We start from the raw sequence: 20,830 nt of genomic DNA, 5'->3' as shown, positions 1-20,830 counted from the left end.
CTGGGATAGGTCTCAACTTAAAAGGCTAGTTGAAAGAGGAAAGTCTTCAAAAGGCGCTGAAAAGATAGCAGAGAGGGCACCTGCCTAATATTTAAATGTACTTGCCTTCAAGTCGATTCTGACTTATGGTGACTCATGAATAGGGTTTTCATGAGGCTGAGAGGCAGTGACTGGGCCAAGGTCACCCAGTGAACTTCATGGCTGTGTGGGGATTCGAACCCTGGTCTCCCAGGACATAGTCCAACATCTTAACTACTACACCACACTGGCTCTCTGCCTAATATTTAAGGGGAGAGAATTCCACAGGGTAGGTGCCGCCACACTTTCTCGAGCATTCTATTAGCACAGCACTGGAGAACTTGTTGCTAGCTTAATTTCATCATGTAAGTCTCTGACCATTAAATTGCAGCCTTAGGCCAGGAAGACGTATTATAACCCTAGTACAGTGGTTTCTTGGAACCGCGGAAATCCTCGCATTTCACTCCCTCCAACAGCATATATCATTTAGGCTCACAGGGGAAACAAAGCCACACACTTTTAACCGTGTTGGCTCTTGAAGAAAGAATGTCCAACAGAAAAAACGTTTTCAAGATGTTTACCCTCCAGTTGTTTTGGACTACAGCTTCCATCAGCCCCTGCCAGGATGGCCATGTTGTTTGCTTCATGACGGCCATGTTGGCTGGGACTGATGGGAACTGTAATCCAAAACCTTTGGAGGGCACGAGGTTGGGAAAGGCTGCTTTCATGGGAGGGAGGCTGACTCTCACACTGCTTAGTGAGTGTTAATGTCCATATCAGTCACACCAGGAGATACGCTTAGGATGTCACTTAGCGGTAGACTTGTTTTGCTGGCCAAATGTTTTGCAACCAAGGAATGTTGTTGTGCAAGAGAATGGATAAGCAGGTTTATTTATTTATTTATTTGGATAAGCAGGTTGCTAGTAGCTTTGTTGCACAATAGATTGCGCAATCTCTTACAACGTCGGCTTCTGCTAGTGCACCTGTTGCATTGGAGTCCTCTGTTGCACAGCATTAAAACTCACTTATCTGCAAGGACAAGCCCCATGTTATGTGAACCATTTAGCAGGTCAATATTTGGAAAAACTAATCACGGGAGCTGTGTTTTCCTACGCACCGACCAACCTCGTCAGAAGATCTTTTTAGGGTCTGATCTTGGGTTGATCAGTAGCAGATACCAAAATTTTTCACAAGCTTGGCCTTTAAGCATTGTTGTTGGAAGAGATTTGTAAATCTGCATAATAGTTGACAAATCTGACCAAGAATAAGTGACCTGGTTGCAAAACTAACAAAATATTGGGGGTCAAGACTGGGTTTTTGTGTACATGTGGGAGATGTTTAGTTCATGGAAACAGGCTTTTTAATATTGATGAGATCATTCAGAAACTTGAAACACAGTTCTGCCCTTGCGGAATGATTTTAAATCAATCCAGCTGTAGTGATTTAGTTGAGCTTATTCCTGCTGTGGAGATATCTGAATCTGGTGTCCTCTTCCCTTCATTGTACAACCAGCCCTCGAGCAATATGTGAACTGCAATGTATCCTGCACTGCTTTTGCCTTAATGTAAATGTTAGTTCTGGAAGTCGGACACATATCTTCTCTTGGCTGAGAACGCAGTACAAATACACTGCTGTGAAAAGTCACTTGGGCAGTTCTGCTTTGAGAATTGCTGTAGCCAAGATGTTTCCACCAAAATGTCCCTTTTGCAGTATGTTTGTTTTTCTTTTGGAGAAATCATAAGCCGTTCTTAGCCTGTTCCTGGCTAGGCCTAATGTACAGCATCAATAATTTTTGCACCTTTGTATTGCAAAAGCAGACTGCTCCCCGAAGGCTGCAAGAGAGCTTACCAGAGGGTAAGGCCATCAATGGCTACCAGCCATAATGGCTGTACTCTGTCTCCATGATCAGATCAGTGTGCCTCTGAATAACAGCTGCTCGGAATCCTAAATGGGGAGAGTGGCTCTTGCTCTCAGGTCCTGCTTGCGGGCTTCCCATCATGGGCATCTGACTGTGAGGACAGGATGCTGGACTAGATGGGCCACTGGGCTGGTCCAGCAGGCTCTCCTTATGCTCTTAGGTTCCCTACTGTACGCAGACACAGGCAACAAAACAAGACGTGGCAAGTCTGTGGAGGGGTCCTATATCCTCATCCAGTCTCCCTGCTCTGGGCAAGTTGCTTGTTCTCCAAGTGCAAATAATTTTAATTTCGTAGAGATACGAAGCAGGAAGTGTGCGAAATGGAGAAAACGAATTCAGATATTGATGCTGCAGTGTGCATGTGCTACAAAATGTCCAAACCCTGTTGCTGTAGCTTGTGACACATTGGATTCCATGAAATGGGGAGCGCTGCATTCTAAGTGCTGACTGCAGCTGCATTTCAGCTGCCATGTACTAATGCAGCCTTCACCAACTTGGTGGCCCTCCAGATGTTTTTGAGGATGACCCATCACCCGTAGCTAGCATCAGCTTTGATTTGCAACATGGGAAGGATTAGCTGTGTTTGAACTTAATTGTTGTAAACCGCCCAGAGAACTTTGGCTATGGGGTGGTATACAAATGCAATAAATAAATGGCGTAAGGACACAATAAAGTGTGCCAGAGCAGTCTACTTAATGACCCCACAGAGTATGTGCGTGGTGTTTCCCCTAAGCTAAGGTGACAGGGCGGAGAGCCAGTGTGGTGTAGAGGTTAAGGTGTTGGATTACGACCTGGGAGACCAGGGTCCCTACACAGCCATGAAGCTCACTGAGTGACTTTGGGCCAATCACTGCCTCTCAGCCTCAGAGGGAGGCAATCGTAAACCACTTCTGCATACCACTTACCATGAAAACCCTATTTGTAGGGTCGCCATAAGTAGGATTGAAGGCAGCCCATTTCATTTTCAAGGTGACAGGGCCGCTGCTGATTAATTTTGACTCCAGGAGCCAGCTGTAAATGTATCCCATACAGCAGCGGGGACCAAATTCATCCCTCCAGGTCTCTCTCTGTTCCTGCCCTTCACCACCCTGCTCCATGTCAGCGGGGCTGTGAAATCTGTTCCAGGTTTTAGCTCACACTTTCGAGGAGCTGTCCAAAAAGCACCTTGGAGAACTCCTTCAAAGTTCAGGCTAAAACCCAGAGCGGATTCCGCAGCCACACTGACATGGAACTTCCACTGTGTGCCTCCTCTAGTGCTTTTTACCTGGCTGGAAAGTGTCCTTGAACTGCGATTAACGCCTCTTCCTTGCCTGGGGGGAGACAGGTGTGTGCTGTCTATGACTGTAGAAACCTCCTGACTTTGGCCTGGCCGGAATGGACCAAGAGTTACATCCATTGCTGTACCTGCTTTTGACTCTGGCCCCGCCCACTGGCATGTGGCCCCCAGAAGGACCCCCACGAAGCAGTGTGGCCCTTGGGCTGAGAAAAGATTCCCCCCACCTCTTGCTGTGTGGTATTGTCTCTGTCCTTATGGGGCTCTCTTCTCTCTTTCCCCCCAAAAGGCTATGACTTTGCTGCTGTCCTAGAGTGGTTTGCGGAGCGGGTGGACCGCATCATTCTCCTCTTCGACGCCCACAAGCTAGACATCTCAGATGAATTCTCGGAGGTCATCAAAGCCCTGAAGAACCACGAGGATAAAATGAGGGTGGTGCTCAACAAAGCGGACCAGATCGAGACCCAGCAGCTCATGAGGGTTTATGGGGCCCTCATGTGGTCGCTGGGGAAGATTGTCAACACGCCCGAGGTGATCAGGGTGTACATCGGCTCCTTCTGGTCTCACCCATTGCTCATCCCGGATAATCGGAAGCTCTTTGAGGCCGAAGAGCAGGACCTCTTCAGGGACATACAGAGCTTGCCCCGCAATGCAGCCCTTCGGAAACTGAACGATCTCATTAAACGGGCACGGCTAGCCAAGGTGAGTCTCTCTAATGGCCTGCCCAGGTGTGTGGAAGAAGTCTCCAGTGGGGAATTTAGGAATCGGGTGTTCAAGGAAAGCTTTTGCCTGCACAAATGGGCCCGTCCCAATCATGGAGAAATGAGCACCTGAAAGGAATCTTTCCCAAAGCAGACTGACTGCTGTAAATCTTCTGTGTTTTACTATTGATTTATTTAGAGCAATTGTACCCTGCTCGTTAGCCAAAAGGGCTCTCGGAGCAGCTTACACATAAATCATTTAAAACAAAGACAATCCCTGCCTGCAAGTTTACAATCTAAAAGGGTCATGACACAAAAGGAAAAAAGGTTCAGGGAGGGAAGAAGGAAGAAAAAGCAAACTCAGGTGCCAATTCTTAAAAGTCAAAAAGGAGCTCTTATGATGACCAGCTGGAATGGAAAGCAAGGGGGCAAACAGGTGTGAATGTATCATTAAACTGGAGCTAGATCCAGGACGCCATGCCCCCAGCGGTAGCTAGTCCTCAAGTCTGAGGAAAGGCGATAATCAGTCAAAGCTTGGCATGAGGCATACAAGAGAGTACTGTTCAAGGCCCACGCAGAAAAAGGTGCTGGTGTTGACATCTTCTCTTGCAGTCATAACAATATGGTAGCAGTAACTAGTGAAAAGGAATCCCATGAATGAATGAAGATCAGATTAGGATATTATGGGTAATGCTGGGTTTGGAACCTCAGGGGCATCAGTTGTTGGCCATATCTTCCAGAATCACCTTTGTGCTTGGAGACAGGCTATCTCTCTGTGAGGCATCAAGGACAGCCGCAAACAGAGGCGGCAGGATGTTGGGTAATCTTACATTTCTAATAAAATTGCCTTGGTATTTCCCTAGGTGGGTGGGCTTTATTCACATTCAGAAGGGGCTTCAGGGTATGGACAATTTAGCAGCACCCAATCGCTGCTTGTCTGCTTCAAGCTGAAAGTGAAATAGCAGCTCTTCTTCCAGGCTTCTGGCATCTAAATAACATTCTGTAGCTGCGTGGGCAGACCCTCTTTCTCCAGCCCCCAAGTGGATGGGAGGGTCTTTATTACATATTGCAGGGGTAAAAAGGGAAATGCTTCCCACTTGCTGTGCTGCTGATTATGGTTCTCTTCCCACCACCACCAGCTGCAATTTAGAGAAAGGAAAAACTGATAATGCTATTTGGAAAGGGAAGGGTTAAAGTGATGGAACTGACTCCTAGAGAGGAGAGACAAACCGTAGAGAAGGAAATGGGTAAAGCAATCTATTCAGGCCATAGCCAGACTCAAAAAATAACCTACACCAAATTGTGCAGCGGTTCCATTATCCAGATTATCTTGACCCATTCCAATCTGGGTTCAGACCTGGATATGGGACTGAATCGGCTTTGGTCGCCCTGATGGATGACCTTTTTCGGGAAAAGGACGGGTGTGTGTGACCCTTTTATTCTTACTTGATCTCTCGACGGCTTTTGATGCCATTGACCATGGTATCCGACTTGGTGAGATGGGTATTGGAGGCACTGTTTTACAGTGGTTCCGACCCTATCTCCTGGGTCATCTTCAGAGAACAGCATTGCATGATTGTCTTTCAGCCCCCTGGCAGTTGTGCTGTGGGGTGCCACAGGGTACCATCTTGTCCCCCATGCTGTGTAACATCTATATGAAACCCTTGGGAGCGGTCATCAGGAGAGTTGGAGCAAGGTGTCAGCAGTACGCTGACGATGCCCAGCTCTATTTCTCTGTAACATCTGAATCGGGAGAGGCTGTGCAAGCCCTGGACCAGTGCCTGGACTCGGTGGTGGGCTGGATGAGGGCCAATAAACTGAGTCTGAATCCTAGCACTGTGGGTTGGTGGTTCCTGAGTCTGGATAATTGGTAAATTGCCTGCTTTGGATGGGGTTGTACTCCCTCTGAAAGAGCAGGTCTGTAGTCTGGGGGCGCTCCTGGATCTGTCTTTGTCGCTAGAGGCCCAGGTGACCTCAGTGGCTAGGAGTGCCTTTTATCAGCTTTGGCTGGTAAGACAGATGTGGCCGTTTCTGGACCGGGATGGCCTGACCACTGTTGTCCACGCACTGGTAACCTGCAGGCTGGATTACTGTCTTGTGCTGTATGCAGGGGCTGCCCTTGAGGTTGGTCCAGAAGTTGCAACTGGTGCAAAATGTGGTGGTGTGGCTGCTTGCTGCGGCCGGGTATTGCCAACATGTCACCCCACTGCTGAAAGAATTGCACTGGCTACATATTAGTTCTTGGCTAAGTTCAAGGTTCTGGTTTTGCTGTACAAACCTCTACACAGTTTGGGACTAGGATATCTGAAAGATCATCTTATCCCTTATATATCCAGGTGATCACTATGCTCTGCAGGTAAGGGCCTCCTGCAGATACCATCTTATCAGGAGGTCCGTTCCGCACAACATAGGAAGCGGACCTTTAGTGTAGTGGCACTGACCCTTTAGAATTCCTTCCCCTTAAAACTTAGACAATCTTATGTTTTTGGCGCCTCCTAAAGACCTTACTCTTTCAACAAGCCTTTTAAGCAGAGACCTTATCTCAGTCTGTGTCTGTGCTGGAATTGCTTTTTATGGTGTTCTTAAACATTTTAAAAATATTTTTTAAAAAATGTTTTATTTTTAAGATGCTTGTTTTTGAGATGTTTTAATATGTTTTAAGTGTTTAGTCCATTCGCCGCCCTGGGCTCCCTTTGGGAAGTAAGGTGGGATAGGAATTTAATTAATAACAATAAATTGTTGTTGTTGTTGTTGTGGGGTTGCTTTTTTATTATATGAATGGAAATGGATTGCCTTCAAGTCGATTCCGACTTATGGCAACACTATGAATAGGGTTTTCATGGTAAGGGGGTTGACCATTGCCTCCCTCTGAGGCTGAGAGGCGGTGACTGGCCCAAGGTCACCCAGTGAGCTTCATGGCTGTGTGGGGATTCGAACCCCGGTCTCCCAGCTTGTGGGGGGAGGCGGTGGGGGAAAAGCTGATCAGGGAAAACATGGGAGCATGTTTTCTGTTCATAATGCTCTGAACAAAGTCAGCAACGCAAGCATGGCTATTCCATAGTAAAGGCCCAGTGTAGAAGTAGCCAAGGTTTGAGGCTGTTCGCAGCAACCGGGTGACTTCCATGGCTGAGTGGAGATCTAAATCCTGACCACTCCATCCAGCTCTTGACATTATCCACTAAGCCTTTGCCAACCTGGTGCCCTGCAGATGTTTTGGACAGCAACTCTCCTCAGCCGTGATGTTTGGGCACATCATAGGAAGCTGCTGCATACTGAGTCAGACCATTGTTCCTTCTAGCTCAGTATTGTGTACACTGACTGGCAGTGGCTCTCCAGGATTTTTGAAAGGGTTGTCTCCCAGCCCTACCTGGAGTCGCCATTGGGGATTGAACCTAGGACCTTTTTTTTTTTTTTTCAATAATTTTTATTCAGATTTTCATAAAACATACAAGACAAAATCATAAAACATTCAAAGACAAAAAACAAAATCAAAAATAGTTAAACAAAAAGAAAAAAAGAAAAAAACAAACAAAAATAAAAAATAAAGAGTAAAATATTGACTTCCCATCTGTCAAAGATCAAATCAGTTATAAGTCTACAACATACAACAATCCCGTCTCTCAAGTCATACCATAAAATCACTTTCCTCCAGTAGCCATCCCACTCAATCATCAAATCTCATAAACATCACTCCATTCCTTCCACAAAAAGTCAAAGAGAGGCTTCAATTCCCTAAGAAATACATCCATCAATTTTTTTTTCCAGATAAGCATATCGATTAATCCATCTCATTACTAATTATGATAATCTTATTGTCATAACCATAGTCAAAATAAACATTTCAATTAATCCATCACATCAGAATCTGTTAGGTTCAATAATCTCAGTAGCCATTGTTCCACCATCTCTACTAGTTCCATTTTCCATCTTCCATCTTCAGCAGTCCTGTCAAGTCCAGCAACTTCAATATCCAATCCTCCATCATCAGTATTCCACAATAACCCTGCTGTCAAAGCCATAGTCATATAGCAAGAGTCCGATGGGGATTACCCCCATCCCAAATATTTTCTTGCCATCCATTCTGAATAGGTTGCTGAAATACTGCTGCAAAATCATATCTCTGTTCTTCCTTTCAAAATACACTGGGTCATCTCCTAAAAGTTTTTCCACTGTCACATGGCTGCAGTCAATTCCATAGATTTTCTCTATATTGGGCTCCATCACATCATTCCAGTCCAGAAGACCATCCATGCCATTGATAACTTTATCTCTAGAATCTTCATTCATTTCTTCAGAGACAACATTGAGTTCCAAACAATAGATTTTATTTCTAAAGTCCATAGACTCCAAATCTTGTTCCTGTTCCACGTTGGTTCCAATCTCCGGGATCTCCTCTCTCACAGGGACCCCTATTCCAGTCTCCAGGGTCACCTCTCTCACAGGGACCCCTGTTCCAATCTCCGGGGTCTCCTCTCTCACAGGGACCCCTTCCAGGGTCACCTCTCTCACAGGGACCCTTATATCTTTAATCTCCTGCTTCATTTTACTCAATTCAATTTTCATTATCTCAATCTCATCCATTATTTTCTGAAACATAGTTATTTCCAGATTTTCAGCCACTTTCTTAATTGCCATTTTAAAAGAAAAATATAGGAAAACCACTTCTTATTTCAGCAACAATTGGGTTAATACTCCAAACTTGGTGACATCACAGTATAAACAGAGCAGACAGCCTTATCTCTCCATGCTTAAGTAAACAAAATGCAGTTCCCAGGATCGAAACAATTAATGGCGGTCGTCAAGAAACAGATTCGTCAAAATAAAATAGACCAAAAAGAGAGTAGTCTCAAAACAGTATAATATTTTTCAAAATAAAAATCTGGAATAGAAATCCCTCTTCTGTGTATATCTTTAGAATGCAAATCCAGGACAGCTTTTTGCAACAAAAACAGAGATAAGCTATTAATTAGTGCGTAGCAGAGAGAAGTTATGGCTCCCCAGTGAGATGTCAAAAACTGATCAATCTGGCAAATCTCTTTTAAACAGCAACAATTTAAGTCAAGTAAAAGAAAAATATAGAAAGAAGGGTGCTTGCCTGTTAGTGCGTTCTCTCTTAGAAGATAAGGTGAACGTTCGCTTTATCAGATAGAGCTTGCTGTTAAAAATCCGTCCCACCTTCGTCGGCTGGACCTCGTCCCATAAATTAATGAGATCTGGTCGTCCCAACAAAAATAGGCTTTGAGGTTAATCTCTTCGTTTCTCCCTACCCGGGAGAAGTTTAATCAGTCAAAAAAAAAAGAAAAAACTGACTGATATATCTGAATAAGCTTCTTTTGAGGCAGGAGCCCGTCTCAAAAGCAGGCACAGGCTAAGTCACCCTTCCCGGAAGTCGAACCTAGGACCTTTTGTATGCAACAGATTCTCTACTGCTGAGCCATGGTCCTGCCCCAACCATCATAGTCTCTGAACCTGAACTGTCCTTGTGAGTTATCTTGAGGATAAACAAGGTAAGAATTGGAAAGCAGCAGAGATGTGAAGGCCTGGGGGTGGAAATCAAGAAAAAAGGAACAGTTTTTTCCCTAATTTTTCTGGGCTTTCACATATCTAGAAAGCAGTTTTTAACTGTAAACTGCTATAGAAATGGAGGGTAATACTTGGAGGGGGGATTGGCGAGGGATCTGAGAATGTTGTAAACCTCCCAGAAAGCTTTGGCTATGGGGCAGTATACAAATGCAATAAATAAATAAATAAATTTTAAAAAATGAAGTGTGGATTATCAATTCTGTAAATACAAGCGCATTATAAGATAGCAATGTTTCGGTGATCCCTTGTTACTCTTTTTTTAAAAAAATGTACACCACCCTCTGTGATGTTTTTAGGTTCATGCTTACATCATTAGCTCGCTTAAGAAGGAAATGCCATCCGTCTTCGGCAAAGACAATAAGAAGAAAGAACTTGTGAACAATTTGGGGGAGATCTACGGACGGATCGAGCGGGAGCATCAGATTTCACCAGGAGACTTTCCAAATCTGAAAAAGATGCAAGTGAGTGCAAGGAACAATAAGGGAATCTGAGGACATGGAATGGGAAATGGCTCTGTTTCAACTGCACTGAATAGGTCGCTTTAAAGCAAAGCTGAACTGTGCATCCGCTGAGACTGGGACATTCCAGTTTAGAAGGAATACCTTCACCCAGAAGATAATCTCATTTTCAGTTCAGGTTGTTGTTGTGAGGGGGAAACAGTGCATTCTGAGCTGCAGAGAGATAGCCATGCTAATCTGCTGTAGTAAAACATCAGTGGCCTGTGTAGCATGAACAATGTGGTATATGTTTTTTGGGGGGCCTAGCCCACTTAGTTGGAGGCAGGTGTGCCCTACGTAGGTAGATGGGTATGTGGTACAAGGTCAAAAGGCCAGGGAATGCAAATGAAATCAGTAGATATACAGGTTTTGCTTAGTTTACTACTCTTACTCATCTTTTCTGTGAAAGCATTTAAAGCTGCTTACAAAACAGAAAATAACATATATAGCAACAGAATGAAAACAAAATTTAGCATAAATCAATAAGTATCAATAACACAGAATACAAAATTAGACAATTAAAATAGTCACAACATTAAGAATGTAAGAGCTTGGCTGCTGGATCAGGCCAGAGGGGACCCATCTGGTCTAGCACCCTGTTCTCACAGTGGTCAACCAGTAGCCCCAATGGGAAGCCAGAAAACAGGACCAGGGTGCAACAATACTGATTCCCAGCAACTGGCCTTCAGAGGCATACTGCTTCCAACAGTGGAGGCAGAACATTTTATTTTTAATTTATTTAAAATATTTCTGTCTCACCCTTCTACCCTATAATAGGGCACTCAGGGCAGCTTACAAAAATAAAACCAAACATGTACATAATAAAATTGTAAACAGTAAAATCACAAAAACATTAAAATATATAAAATTCAATTAAAATACATAAAATATTATATATATATATATACATACACACACATATACATATACATACACACACATATATATATAGGGATTGGTACTAAAGGGACTACAAAGGCTACTAGCCACTGATAGCCTTTAGCTCCATTAATTTGCTTAATCCTCTTCTAAAGCCATCCAAGTTGGGGGCCATCACTGCCTCTTAGGGAGCAAATTCTGTAGGTTAACTGCACTGTGTGAAGAAATGCTCACTTAACAATATAAAAGACGGCGGCGGACGCATTTTAAGCATGTCCTATTTCAAAAGCTGGTAGGAACAGAAATGCCTTCAGTAACTGTCTATGAAAGCAAATGAAGGCATTCACAGGCAGGAAGTTCTATAGTTCTGGGGTCGTTACTGGAAGAAAACCTCGCCCCTTGAGTCTTAATGAATACATGGGGAGAGCAGGGCTTTTCTTGCTGGTCTTAAAGGTCAGGCGGGCTCATGTGGGAGAATGCATGGTCAGAGACCCATAGAATCGTAGAGTTGGAAGAGGCCTATTAGGCCATCAAGTCCAACTCCCTGCTCAATGCAGGAATCCAAATTAAAGCACACCTGACAGTTGCCCCTTAAATGCCTCCAGTGTTGGAGAGCCCACTACCTCTCTAGGTCATTGGTTCCATTGTTGTACCACTCTAACAGTTAGGAAGTTTTTCCTGATGTTCAGTTGAAATCAGTTGATGTTTCCTGTAACTTGAGCCCATTACACCATGTTCTGCACTCTGGGGTGACCGAGAAAAGATCCTAGCCATTCCTGTGTGTGACAGCCTTTGAAGTGCTTGAAGTGCAAGACAGGAGGCGCCTTGAGCGGAGATGGAGACGAACTCCTGATGAATGCAACTATACGCTGGTTTGTGCTTTCACCAAGCGGTATATAGGAGTGGTGAGGGCGGCGAAAAAACAATATTTCGCCGCCACTATTAAGGCATCTCTCTCCCGCCCAGCGGAGCTTTTTAGAGTTGTCCAAGGGCTACTCCATCTAGGCCTTCAGGACACTGTAGATACTTCGGTGGCCCGCTGCAATGAGTTTGCTGAGCACTTCCAGCATAAGATCTTACGCATTCGTCGGGACCTAGACTCTCATTTTATAGCAGTTAACCCTAGTGAGGTGTCTGGTGCACAGTCTTATCATGTTTTGTTGGATGAGTTTCAGTCGGTTCAGTTCGAGGATGTGGACAAGGTGCTTGGACAGGTACGTGAAACCACTTCGGTACTAGATCCTTGCCCCTCTTGGCTAATAAAAACTGGCAAGGAGGGAACAGTTGGCTGGGCCAGGGAAGTGATAAATGCCTCCTTGCGAGAGGGAGTGGTCCCTGGCTGTCTGAAGGAGGCAGCAGTGAGACCACTCCTGAAAAAGCCTTCCCTGGACCCAGAGGATTTCAGCAGCTACAGACCAGTGGCAAATGTTCCATATCTCGGCAAGATCTTGGAACGAGTGGTTGCTGACCAGCTCCAGGCGCTATTGGATGAAACCGATTATCTAGATCCATTTCAATCGGGTTTCAGGCCCGGTTTCGGCACTGAGACGGCCTTGGTCGCCCTATTTGATGACCTATGTCGGGAGAGAGACAGAGGGAGTGTAACTCTGTTGATTCTCCTTGATCTCTCAGCGGCTTTTGATACCATCGACCATGGTATCCTTCTGGAGAGGCTTGCGGAGTTGGGAGTTGGAGGCACTGCGTGGCAGTGGTTCCGCTCCTACTTGGCGGGCCGTCTCCAGAAGATAGTGCTTGGGGAACATTGCTCGACACCGTGGGTACTGCAATGTGGGGTCCCGTAGGGTTCGGTTTTGTCTCCCATGCTTTTTAACATCTATATGAAGCCGTTGGGTGCGGTCATCAGGAGTTTTGGAGTGCGTTGTCACCAGTACGCTGATGACACGCAGCTCTACTTCTCCTTTTCATCTTCCTCAGGTGAGGCGGTCAATGTGCTGAACCGTTGCCTGGACGCGACAATGGACTGGATGAGAACTAACAAACTGAGACTCAATCCTGATAAGACTGAGATGCTGTTGGTGGATGGTTTTTCCAATCAGATGGTGGATACATATCCTGTCCTGGATGGGGTTACACTCCCCCTAAAGGAACAGGTTCATAGTTTGGGAGTCGTTCTAGACTCTTCCCTGTCACTTGAGGCTCATGTAGCCTCTGTGGCACGGAATGCGTTCTACCAACTTCGATTGGTAGCCCAGCTACGTCCCTACCTGAGTAAGGAGGATCTTACATCAGTAGTACATGCTCTGGTAACCTCACGTTTGGATTACTGTAATGCGCTCTACGTAGGGCTACCTCTGAAGACGGTTCGGAAGCTACAGCTGGTGCAAAATGCGGCGGCCAGACTGCTAACAAGAACGAAGCGGTCTGACCATATAACACCTGTTTTGGCCCGCTTGCACTGGCTTCCAATACACTTCCGGGCCAAATTCAAAGTGTTGGTATTAACCTATAAAGCCTTATACGGCGCGGGACCTCGATATCTGTCGGAACGCCTCTCCCGCTATGAACCGGCTCGTACACTACGGTCTGCTACGAAGGTCCTCCTCCGGGTCCCGACTCATAGGGAGGCCCGGAGGGCAGTGACAAGATCAAGGGCCTTCTCAGTGGTGGCCCCCGAACTATGGAATAGTCTCCCCGAGGAGGTTCGCCTGGCGCCGACACTATCATCCTTTCGGCGCCAGGTTAAAACCTTTCTCTATTCCGAGGCATTTTAATTTTTTGTTAATGATTGTAATGTTTGTAATTTGATTTTAGCCTTTGCTGTTTTTAGATTGTGAAATTTGATTTTAGACTGATGTTTTTGTATTATATTGTATTTTATTGTATCTATGTTCACCGCCCAGAGAGCTATTGCTAGTCGGGCGGTATATAAGTTTTAAAAATAATAATAATAATAATAAATAAGAGTGTTATCATATTTCCCGTCAGTCTTCACTTCTCCAGGCTAAACATGCCCAGTTCTTTCAGTCTCTCCTCCTAGGGCTTTGTTTCCGGTCCCCTGATCATCCTCATTGCCCTCCTCTGGACCTGTTCCAGTCTGTCTGCATCCTTCTTGAAGTGCGGTGTTGTAAGGTGCCTTGTCTTTAAGTCAGGGCACTGAGTATGACTGCTTCACCTGCATGCACCCTAGGCGCGGGTAGCAAAACTGGTGTCCTCCACAAGGTGTTGGACTCAAACTCCCAGAATCCCTGACTAGTGACCTTGCTCATTGGTGCTGATGGGAGTTTGTAGTTCAGCAATATCCAGAGAGCTCTACATTGGCTGGCTACCCCAGCCCTGGTGGGTAGCATAATGTGGTGTGTATGTCATCATGGCAAGCAGCTTGGGTTAAACGCAAAATGACCGCTCGCCTCCCCCCATGTTGCATGGTATTATGACATAACAGAGCAGGGCAGGCACGATAGCAGCCAGGACGGCACAATGCCAGTTTAGCTATGTATCTTGACATCTTAATCGGACTTTCCTCCAAGCGTTGTATGAGCGAGTAGTCTGCACCTTTTTGAAACTTGGTTGTTGTTAGGCTGCTTTGTAGACTCAGAGAACAGGGAGGTCATTCAAGAGGCAGCTGGACAGCCACCTGTCGGGAATGTTTTGATTTGGGTTCCTGCATTGAGCAGGGGGTTGGACTTGATGGCTTTATAGGCCCCTTCTAACTCTACTATTCTATGATTCTATGAAAGAAGAATCTCAGCCTCTGTTCTAAAGAAGTAGATCTACTTTGCTGCTTCATAGCCTGCAAGTGAGAGAGGATCTTACCCTTGTATCCCCTGGAGCCAGTGGGAGGCTTTTTTTTTTTTTTTGCCTTCAACAAGCGGTGTGTAAAATTGTTATGCAGATTGATAATCTGAGGCCTGTGGAGCAGAACAATAAGCTATAATCAGGCCATGTCTGTTTCTAGTTGCTTACCTTCTTAACGTAATTTCCCAGCTCTGTCTGTGTGGAACAGACGGATATAATCATTATTATCATTATCAGCCTTCTGCAATCATCTCAAGACGATACACGATAAAAGCAGCAAAACAAAACACAACAGTTAAAAACACAAAAGACAGCAGATGTATTTGAAACAAAATAAAGTTGACGCCCAGGACAGAGACCACTTCAGCCAGCTGAGAAAGCCTGTTGGGGCAGAAATGTCCTGTAAGGGGATGAAAATACAGTAGGGCCCGCTTGCCTTACCGCATTCCGCTAATACGGCAGCACCAGCGGGGCGATCAACTGGAGTGCGGCAGCTGAAATACAGCAGGCCCCACTTTCCAGCAGTTTTCACTTTTCGGCAGGGGCCTGGAACGTAACCTGCCATATGAGCAGGGCCCTACTGTACTGTTGTTTCTGAAGAGTGGATTACTTGGATGAAGCTAGGTTGTAGAGAAACCCTGGAGAGTCACTGCCAGTCAGTGTAGACAGTACTTGTCTAGATGGACCAATGGTCTCGCTCAGTATAAGGCAGCTTGCTTTGGGTTGTATTCAGCTACGTCCTACTCAGAATAGACCCGTTGAAATGAATGAACCCATGTCTATTAACTTCAGTGGATCTACTCTGAGTAAGACCAGCATTGAATGCCACCCTTTTATTCCTAAAGCACATTCACTCGGTCCACATCTTGTCACTTGACTGGGCTTGCTAGATGGCAAAAGCCACAGCGGGATGGTCGTTGTGGCTACTTCTCTTATGCTGATCTCTTATGCTGTGGCAAATGTAATTTTTGTTTGTTTATTTATTGCATTTATGTTGTTGTTGTTATGTGCCTTCAAGTCGATTTCGACTTATGGCGACCCTATGAATTGGAGACCTCCAGTAGCATCTGTTGTAAACCACCCTGTTCAGATCTTGTAAGTTCAGGTCTGGCTTCCTCTATGGAATCGATCCATCTCTTGTTTGGCCTTCCTCTTTTTCTACTCCCTTCTGTTTTTCCAGCATTATTGTCTTTGCTAGTGAATAATTTGTCATTTTTGTTGTCATATGCCGTCAAGTCTATCATTACTTATGGCGACCCCATGAATCTTTTTTGGATATATTCATATTCAAAAGAACATATCCAACCCAATGGGATGCTTGAAGCAAGCTTGCTCCTATCTTCCTCTCTAACACAATGAGAATGTTTGTTATGTGCCTTCAAGTCGATTATGACTTATGGCGACCCTATGAATCAGTGACCTCCAAGAGCATCTGTCATAAACCACCCTGTTCAGATCTTGTAAGTTCAGGTCTGTGCTTCAATTATAGAATCAATCTATCTCTTGTTTGGCCTTCCTCCTTTTCTACTCCTTTCTGTTTTTCCCAGCATTATTGTCTTTGCTAGTGAATTGTGTCTTCTCATGATGTGTCCAAAGTATGGTAACCTCAGTTTCATAATTTTCGCTTCTAATGATAGTTCTGGTTTAATTTGTTCTAACACCCAATTGCATTTATGCTCTACCTTTTTCTCTAAGGAGCTGAAGATGCCATACGTGGTTCTCGCCTTTCTCATTTAACAACCCTGTGATGTAGGATGGGCTTAGAGGCAGTGACTGGCCCAGTGTCACCCAGTGAGCTTCATGGCTGAATGGGGAGTTGAACCCCAGTCTCCCAGGTCCTAGTCCAAGACTAACCACTACACCACACTGGCTCTCAACTTTTAACTGAGTTAATTCCCCCTGTCTTTCAGGAGCAACTGCAGGCTCAAGATTTCAGCAAGTTCCAGCCTCTAAAGAGCAAGTTGCTGGATGCAGTAGAGGACATGTTGGCCAACGACATTGCGCAGCTCATGGTGCTGGTGCGCCAGGAGGAGTCCCAGAGGCCCGTCCAGATGGTGAAGGGAGGAGCCTTCGAAGGCACCCTGCAAGGCCCCTTTGGGCATGGTTACGGCGAGGGAGCCGGAGAAGGAATTGATGATGCAAACTGGGTGGTGGCCAGAGATAAGCCCATGTACGACGAGATCTTCTACACACTGTCACCGGTGGATGGGAAGATAACTGGGGCCAATGCCAAGAAGGAGATGGTGAGGTCCAAACTGCCGAACACAGTCCTGGGCAAGATATGGAAACTGTCTGATATCGACAAGGATGGGATGCTGGATGACGAGGAGTTTGCTTTGGCCAATCATCTCATAAAAGTCAAGTTGGAAGGTCATGAGCTTCCCAATGACCTTCCGTCTCATCTCATCCCTCCATCTAAGAGGAAACTTGCAGAGTGACAGGCTGCTGGAAAGGAATTGGGGGGGAGGGAGGCTGGGGAGAGGGGAGTTAAATGAATATTCCTAAATTGTACCTAATTGAGATGTGAAGCCATCTTCTGGCTTACAATAATTTTCAGGTGTCAACCTGATGCAAAACTTTAAAAGTCCAGTACTTTCTCATGATATGCAATTAAACCTTCCCTGGTGACATCCTTGCTTCCTAAAGATAATGTGTTAATAAAGTGATGTGAGGAACCAAGGAAGTGAATTCACTGTAGGCTGTGATCAATAGAGTCGGGCGAGCGCGGTTTCGGTCGTTGTTTGTCTTCTTGGGGTTGACCTTAACAGTTTTAAATAAGCATTGTAATCTCTGCTGGGTCCCAAGCCAAAACATATCAGGATGCTTCCAGACAAGGCTTCTAATGTGCTGTTGCCACATCACCTTCATGGCAGTATGGCGAGCACATTGTACATCTCCCAGGTTTAATACCTTCTTTGCTCTGTTCTTTTTTATTCCCGTAGAAAATCCATTGAGGGAAAGAGCAGAATAGCAATGCAGTGTCTTTTCATGTGGGGGTCTCATTGCTCGGGGAGGGGGGAAGGAGTTGTCCCTGAGGAAGGTGAATAATATGTTAGAGACACCCCTCTTTTTTCTGTTAGTTTGCTGTATATTTCCTGTTTCAGACCCATTTCATGTCTTGAACTGCGACTCTTCCCCCCAGTCTACTGACTCTCAGACTAAATTAATTGCTTCTTGGAGTGTCCTCAAGCCACCACTAAAATTAGCTATTTAATTAGCAGACCACATTCAAGCAGCAGGATTCACTTCGAAGTACAGATGTGTAATTTCTGGCACTTTAAGGCTGCAATCTTTTAGTCCTGTGCTGAAAGCACACTTTTAAAAATTTTTTAACAAATCTTTTTTGCAATTGCACTGTGGTAGAGCAGTGCAACCAAGAAGGGGTGGAAAAAATCAACCTGGTATGTTTTCTGTCTGGGCAGACAACCTGACCAGATGGAGTTGTGAAACTGACTAGTTCAAGTTGTCTGTTTAGATTCGCTTGTCAAATTGAGAGATGGGCATTCTAGGATGAAATCCTTGGAAACTGCAGCCCAATCTGTAACTTTGTTTACTCAGAAGTAAGTTTAGCTGCAGTTCTCTTGCCCTGTGCTTGCAGACACTCTTTTTAAAAATGACAACCTTTTTTTTTTAATTTTGCAGTTGTGTTGCTTCAAAATCTATAAAATGATGTACAAAACAGGGTGCTAAAATATGTGTTGATAAGCACCCACTTAATGTCAGGAGAAGGGTGTGTGGTATCCAATGATGGGTGAGGAAATTAGAGACAGCACAGCCTGCACAGCTACGTCATGCCCACTGTGTGGATGGAAGGCAGCAAGGTGTTCTACAGTCCTGAAGAGTGGGCAGCCAATTTCAATTTGGCTTGCAGCTTACAGTGGAAGAGCAATGATTGCCAGCACTCTGAGTCCTCTGTCTGGAAGCACCCTTAGGTGAAAAATACCTCTGGAATGAGAATGGTGCTTCAAAGTTGCACTTGGATCTGAAGCATTTTTGTGCAGTGTCCAGTCTTCCTGCCTGTCATGTCTGTCTCTTTAATTTTGTATGGAATTCTTGTGGTACAAATTTTGTATGCAGACTAACTCTGTGAAGGGCCAACTGTGGACCTGTTTTAACCATAGGAAATTTCCCCTGGTCATCTGCATTTTCTTGTGAGAGGGCAGGAGGCCCCAGCTGAAAACACTACATTAAGAACACGCTTTCAGTGTTTGGGAGATCTTGGGTTCAACATTTCATTCTTTTTCAGTAAACAGTATTCCAGATTTGCAAGTGCAGCTAGGATCATGTGATGCAAGTCTGAAAAATGATACTGCTGGGTTCGTATGCTTTGCAGATAACAGCCTGACAGAAGTGGAGAAAGGCCAAAGCTCAGTGAGCAACTGCTTTCCATGCAGATGGTTCAGTTCCTAGCATCTTCAGGTAAGGCTGCAGAGCCTGATCTGAAAGCTTAGAAAACTTTTTCCAAGGGTAGACAGCATAGAGTAGACCATACTGAGCCAGGTGGGGCAGTGGCCTGACTCTGCAAAAGGCAGCTTCCTATGTTCTTAAAGTTGGAGAGTTTAGTACTGGGATGGGGAACTTGTGACCCCCAGACAGTAGTGGCTCCAGTGCCAGTGGGGCAGTGAATCCGCTCCGGGTTTTAGTCTGGGTTTTGGACAGCTGCTTGAAAGTTCAGACTAAAACCTGGAGCGGATTCACTGCCCCCCTGACATCAGAAGCACCAGTCTCAGAGTCCATATGTTGCTGGACTTTTAACTCTCCTCAGCCCCAGTTAGCATGGCCAATGGCCAGAGATGATAGGAGTTGAAGTCCGGCAACATCTGGAAGGCCATAGGTTCCCTGTCTCTGGTTCAGAAACTCAAGTTAGTGCCTTGCATGGAAATGATGGCAAGATCAAAGGGAAGGTACCAATGGAGCAAGCCCTTAAGGTATTTCCTAAACCTAGAGCAAGCCAATCTCTTTAAATACATCTCTTTAAATGCTTGCTCCACCATGGTTGAATTAATATTGCTCAGTATTTGCACAGGGGTGTGTGTATGCATGCGTACAATTATGATTACAAATCTTCAGAATACCTACTATTTCATCATTTGTCCAATCCATTGTTGGGGGGACAGGAGGAGGAAATACTAATAATAGTTCTGTCGGTCTCCCCCAAGCATCCATTTGCACATCAGTTGTGGCCTCCATCCCAACAGTCACCTCTGATTTATCTCCAGAATAATTATTCTGAACTTTATTCAGATTGAAAAGCCTGAGCCAAACTATTCCCTGCTGTTCTTCCTCTTCCTCAGCCCAAATCATGCCTCTTCTTGACCCCATTATTTTGTTGACGTCAAGAGTGAGATTACAGTCCTTGATGTTTTGTATGTGCTGAACTTCTACTGTGACTTGAGAGAGGGGGGTAAGGAAGACAGAACCGTGACAGGTATAACTTATTTTATATCTCTGTGTTAATATTATATAGAGAAATATATATTCTCTGTGTGTCAAAACATGCTTACTGCAGTGCATTTATCACGTCTTTAAAAACAAAACTTAATGCATTAACCTTTCTTTTGTACCTACATCCTAAACTATTATTAAAGGTGAAGACCTGTTCCGTTTTGTTTGCTGTTGCTTTGCATAAATGGGATTTAACTGGGAGTGTCTCTGAATTCTGAACTTATTTCTACAGATGAAACAAACGTTCCTGTGCTGAAAGCTACTTTGTGCAGTTGCCAGCGATTGGTCTTGTACTAATTCAGAACTGCTGATATCTGTGTTCCAAATCTATGTTGCTGATTGGTAATCTAAATAAAATGAAAGGGGATTAACCCCTCCTCCTCTTGGTTTTAACTTCAGTGGCATTAATGACCTCTTTGCTCAGAAATGATCAAGGTGGATATTTGAAAACTAAAATATATTTACTTGCTGGTTTTTGAAGAGTGTTTCATGATCTATCACAGGGATGTTAAATCTGTGGCCCTCCAAATATAGTGGGACTGCATCTTCCATCATCTCTGACCATCCCTGGTCTAGGAAGCTGGGTTAATCTTGGAAACTTTTTGCTGTCATGCTTTTGATTTGCACCAGAGACCTGACATGACCAAAACTGTACAGACGTGGGGCCAAAGTGGATGTGATGTGAGAGATTCATGCTCAGGACAACAAGAAATTCCAGCACGGATGCACATTGAGAAGATCTCTATTTAAAAGGCTTGCT

General features: G+C 44.8%; 1 protein-coding gene across 1 annotated transcript in view; it reads left to right on the top strand.

The window, feature by feature from the left end:
- Positions 1 to 20,463, top strand: part of LOC133365167 (EH domain-containing protein 3) — a 39,326-nt gene extending 18,863 nt beyond the window's left edge. Inside the window, exons 4-6 of the mRNA XM_061586655.1 lie at positions 3,499 to 3,911; positions 9,790 to 9,954; positions 16,536 to 20,463. Of these exons, the coding sequence (XP_061442639.1) occupies positions 3,499 to 3,911; positions 9,790 to 9,954; positions 16,536 to 17,063 (1,106 nt within the window). The 3' untranslated portion in view covers positions 17,064 to 20,463. The remainder of the gene's footprint in view (positions 1 to 3,498; positions 3,912 to 9,789; positions 9,955 to 16,535) is intronic.
- The last annotated feature ends 367 nt before the right edge of the window (positions 20,464 to 20,830 follow it).

Source organism: Rhineura floridana, chromosome 10, assembly GCF_030035675.1.
Source record: "Rhineura floridana isolate rRhiFlo1 chromosome 10, rRhiFlo1.hap2, whole genome shotgun sequence".
Taxonomy (NCBI): domain Eukaryota; kingdom Metazoa; phylum Chordata; class Lepidosauria; order Squamata; family Rhineuridae; genus Rhineura; species Rhineura floridana.
Note: the sequence above shows the minus strand (reverse complement) of the source record. Positions and strands in the feature narration are given on the sequence as shown.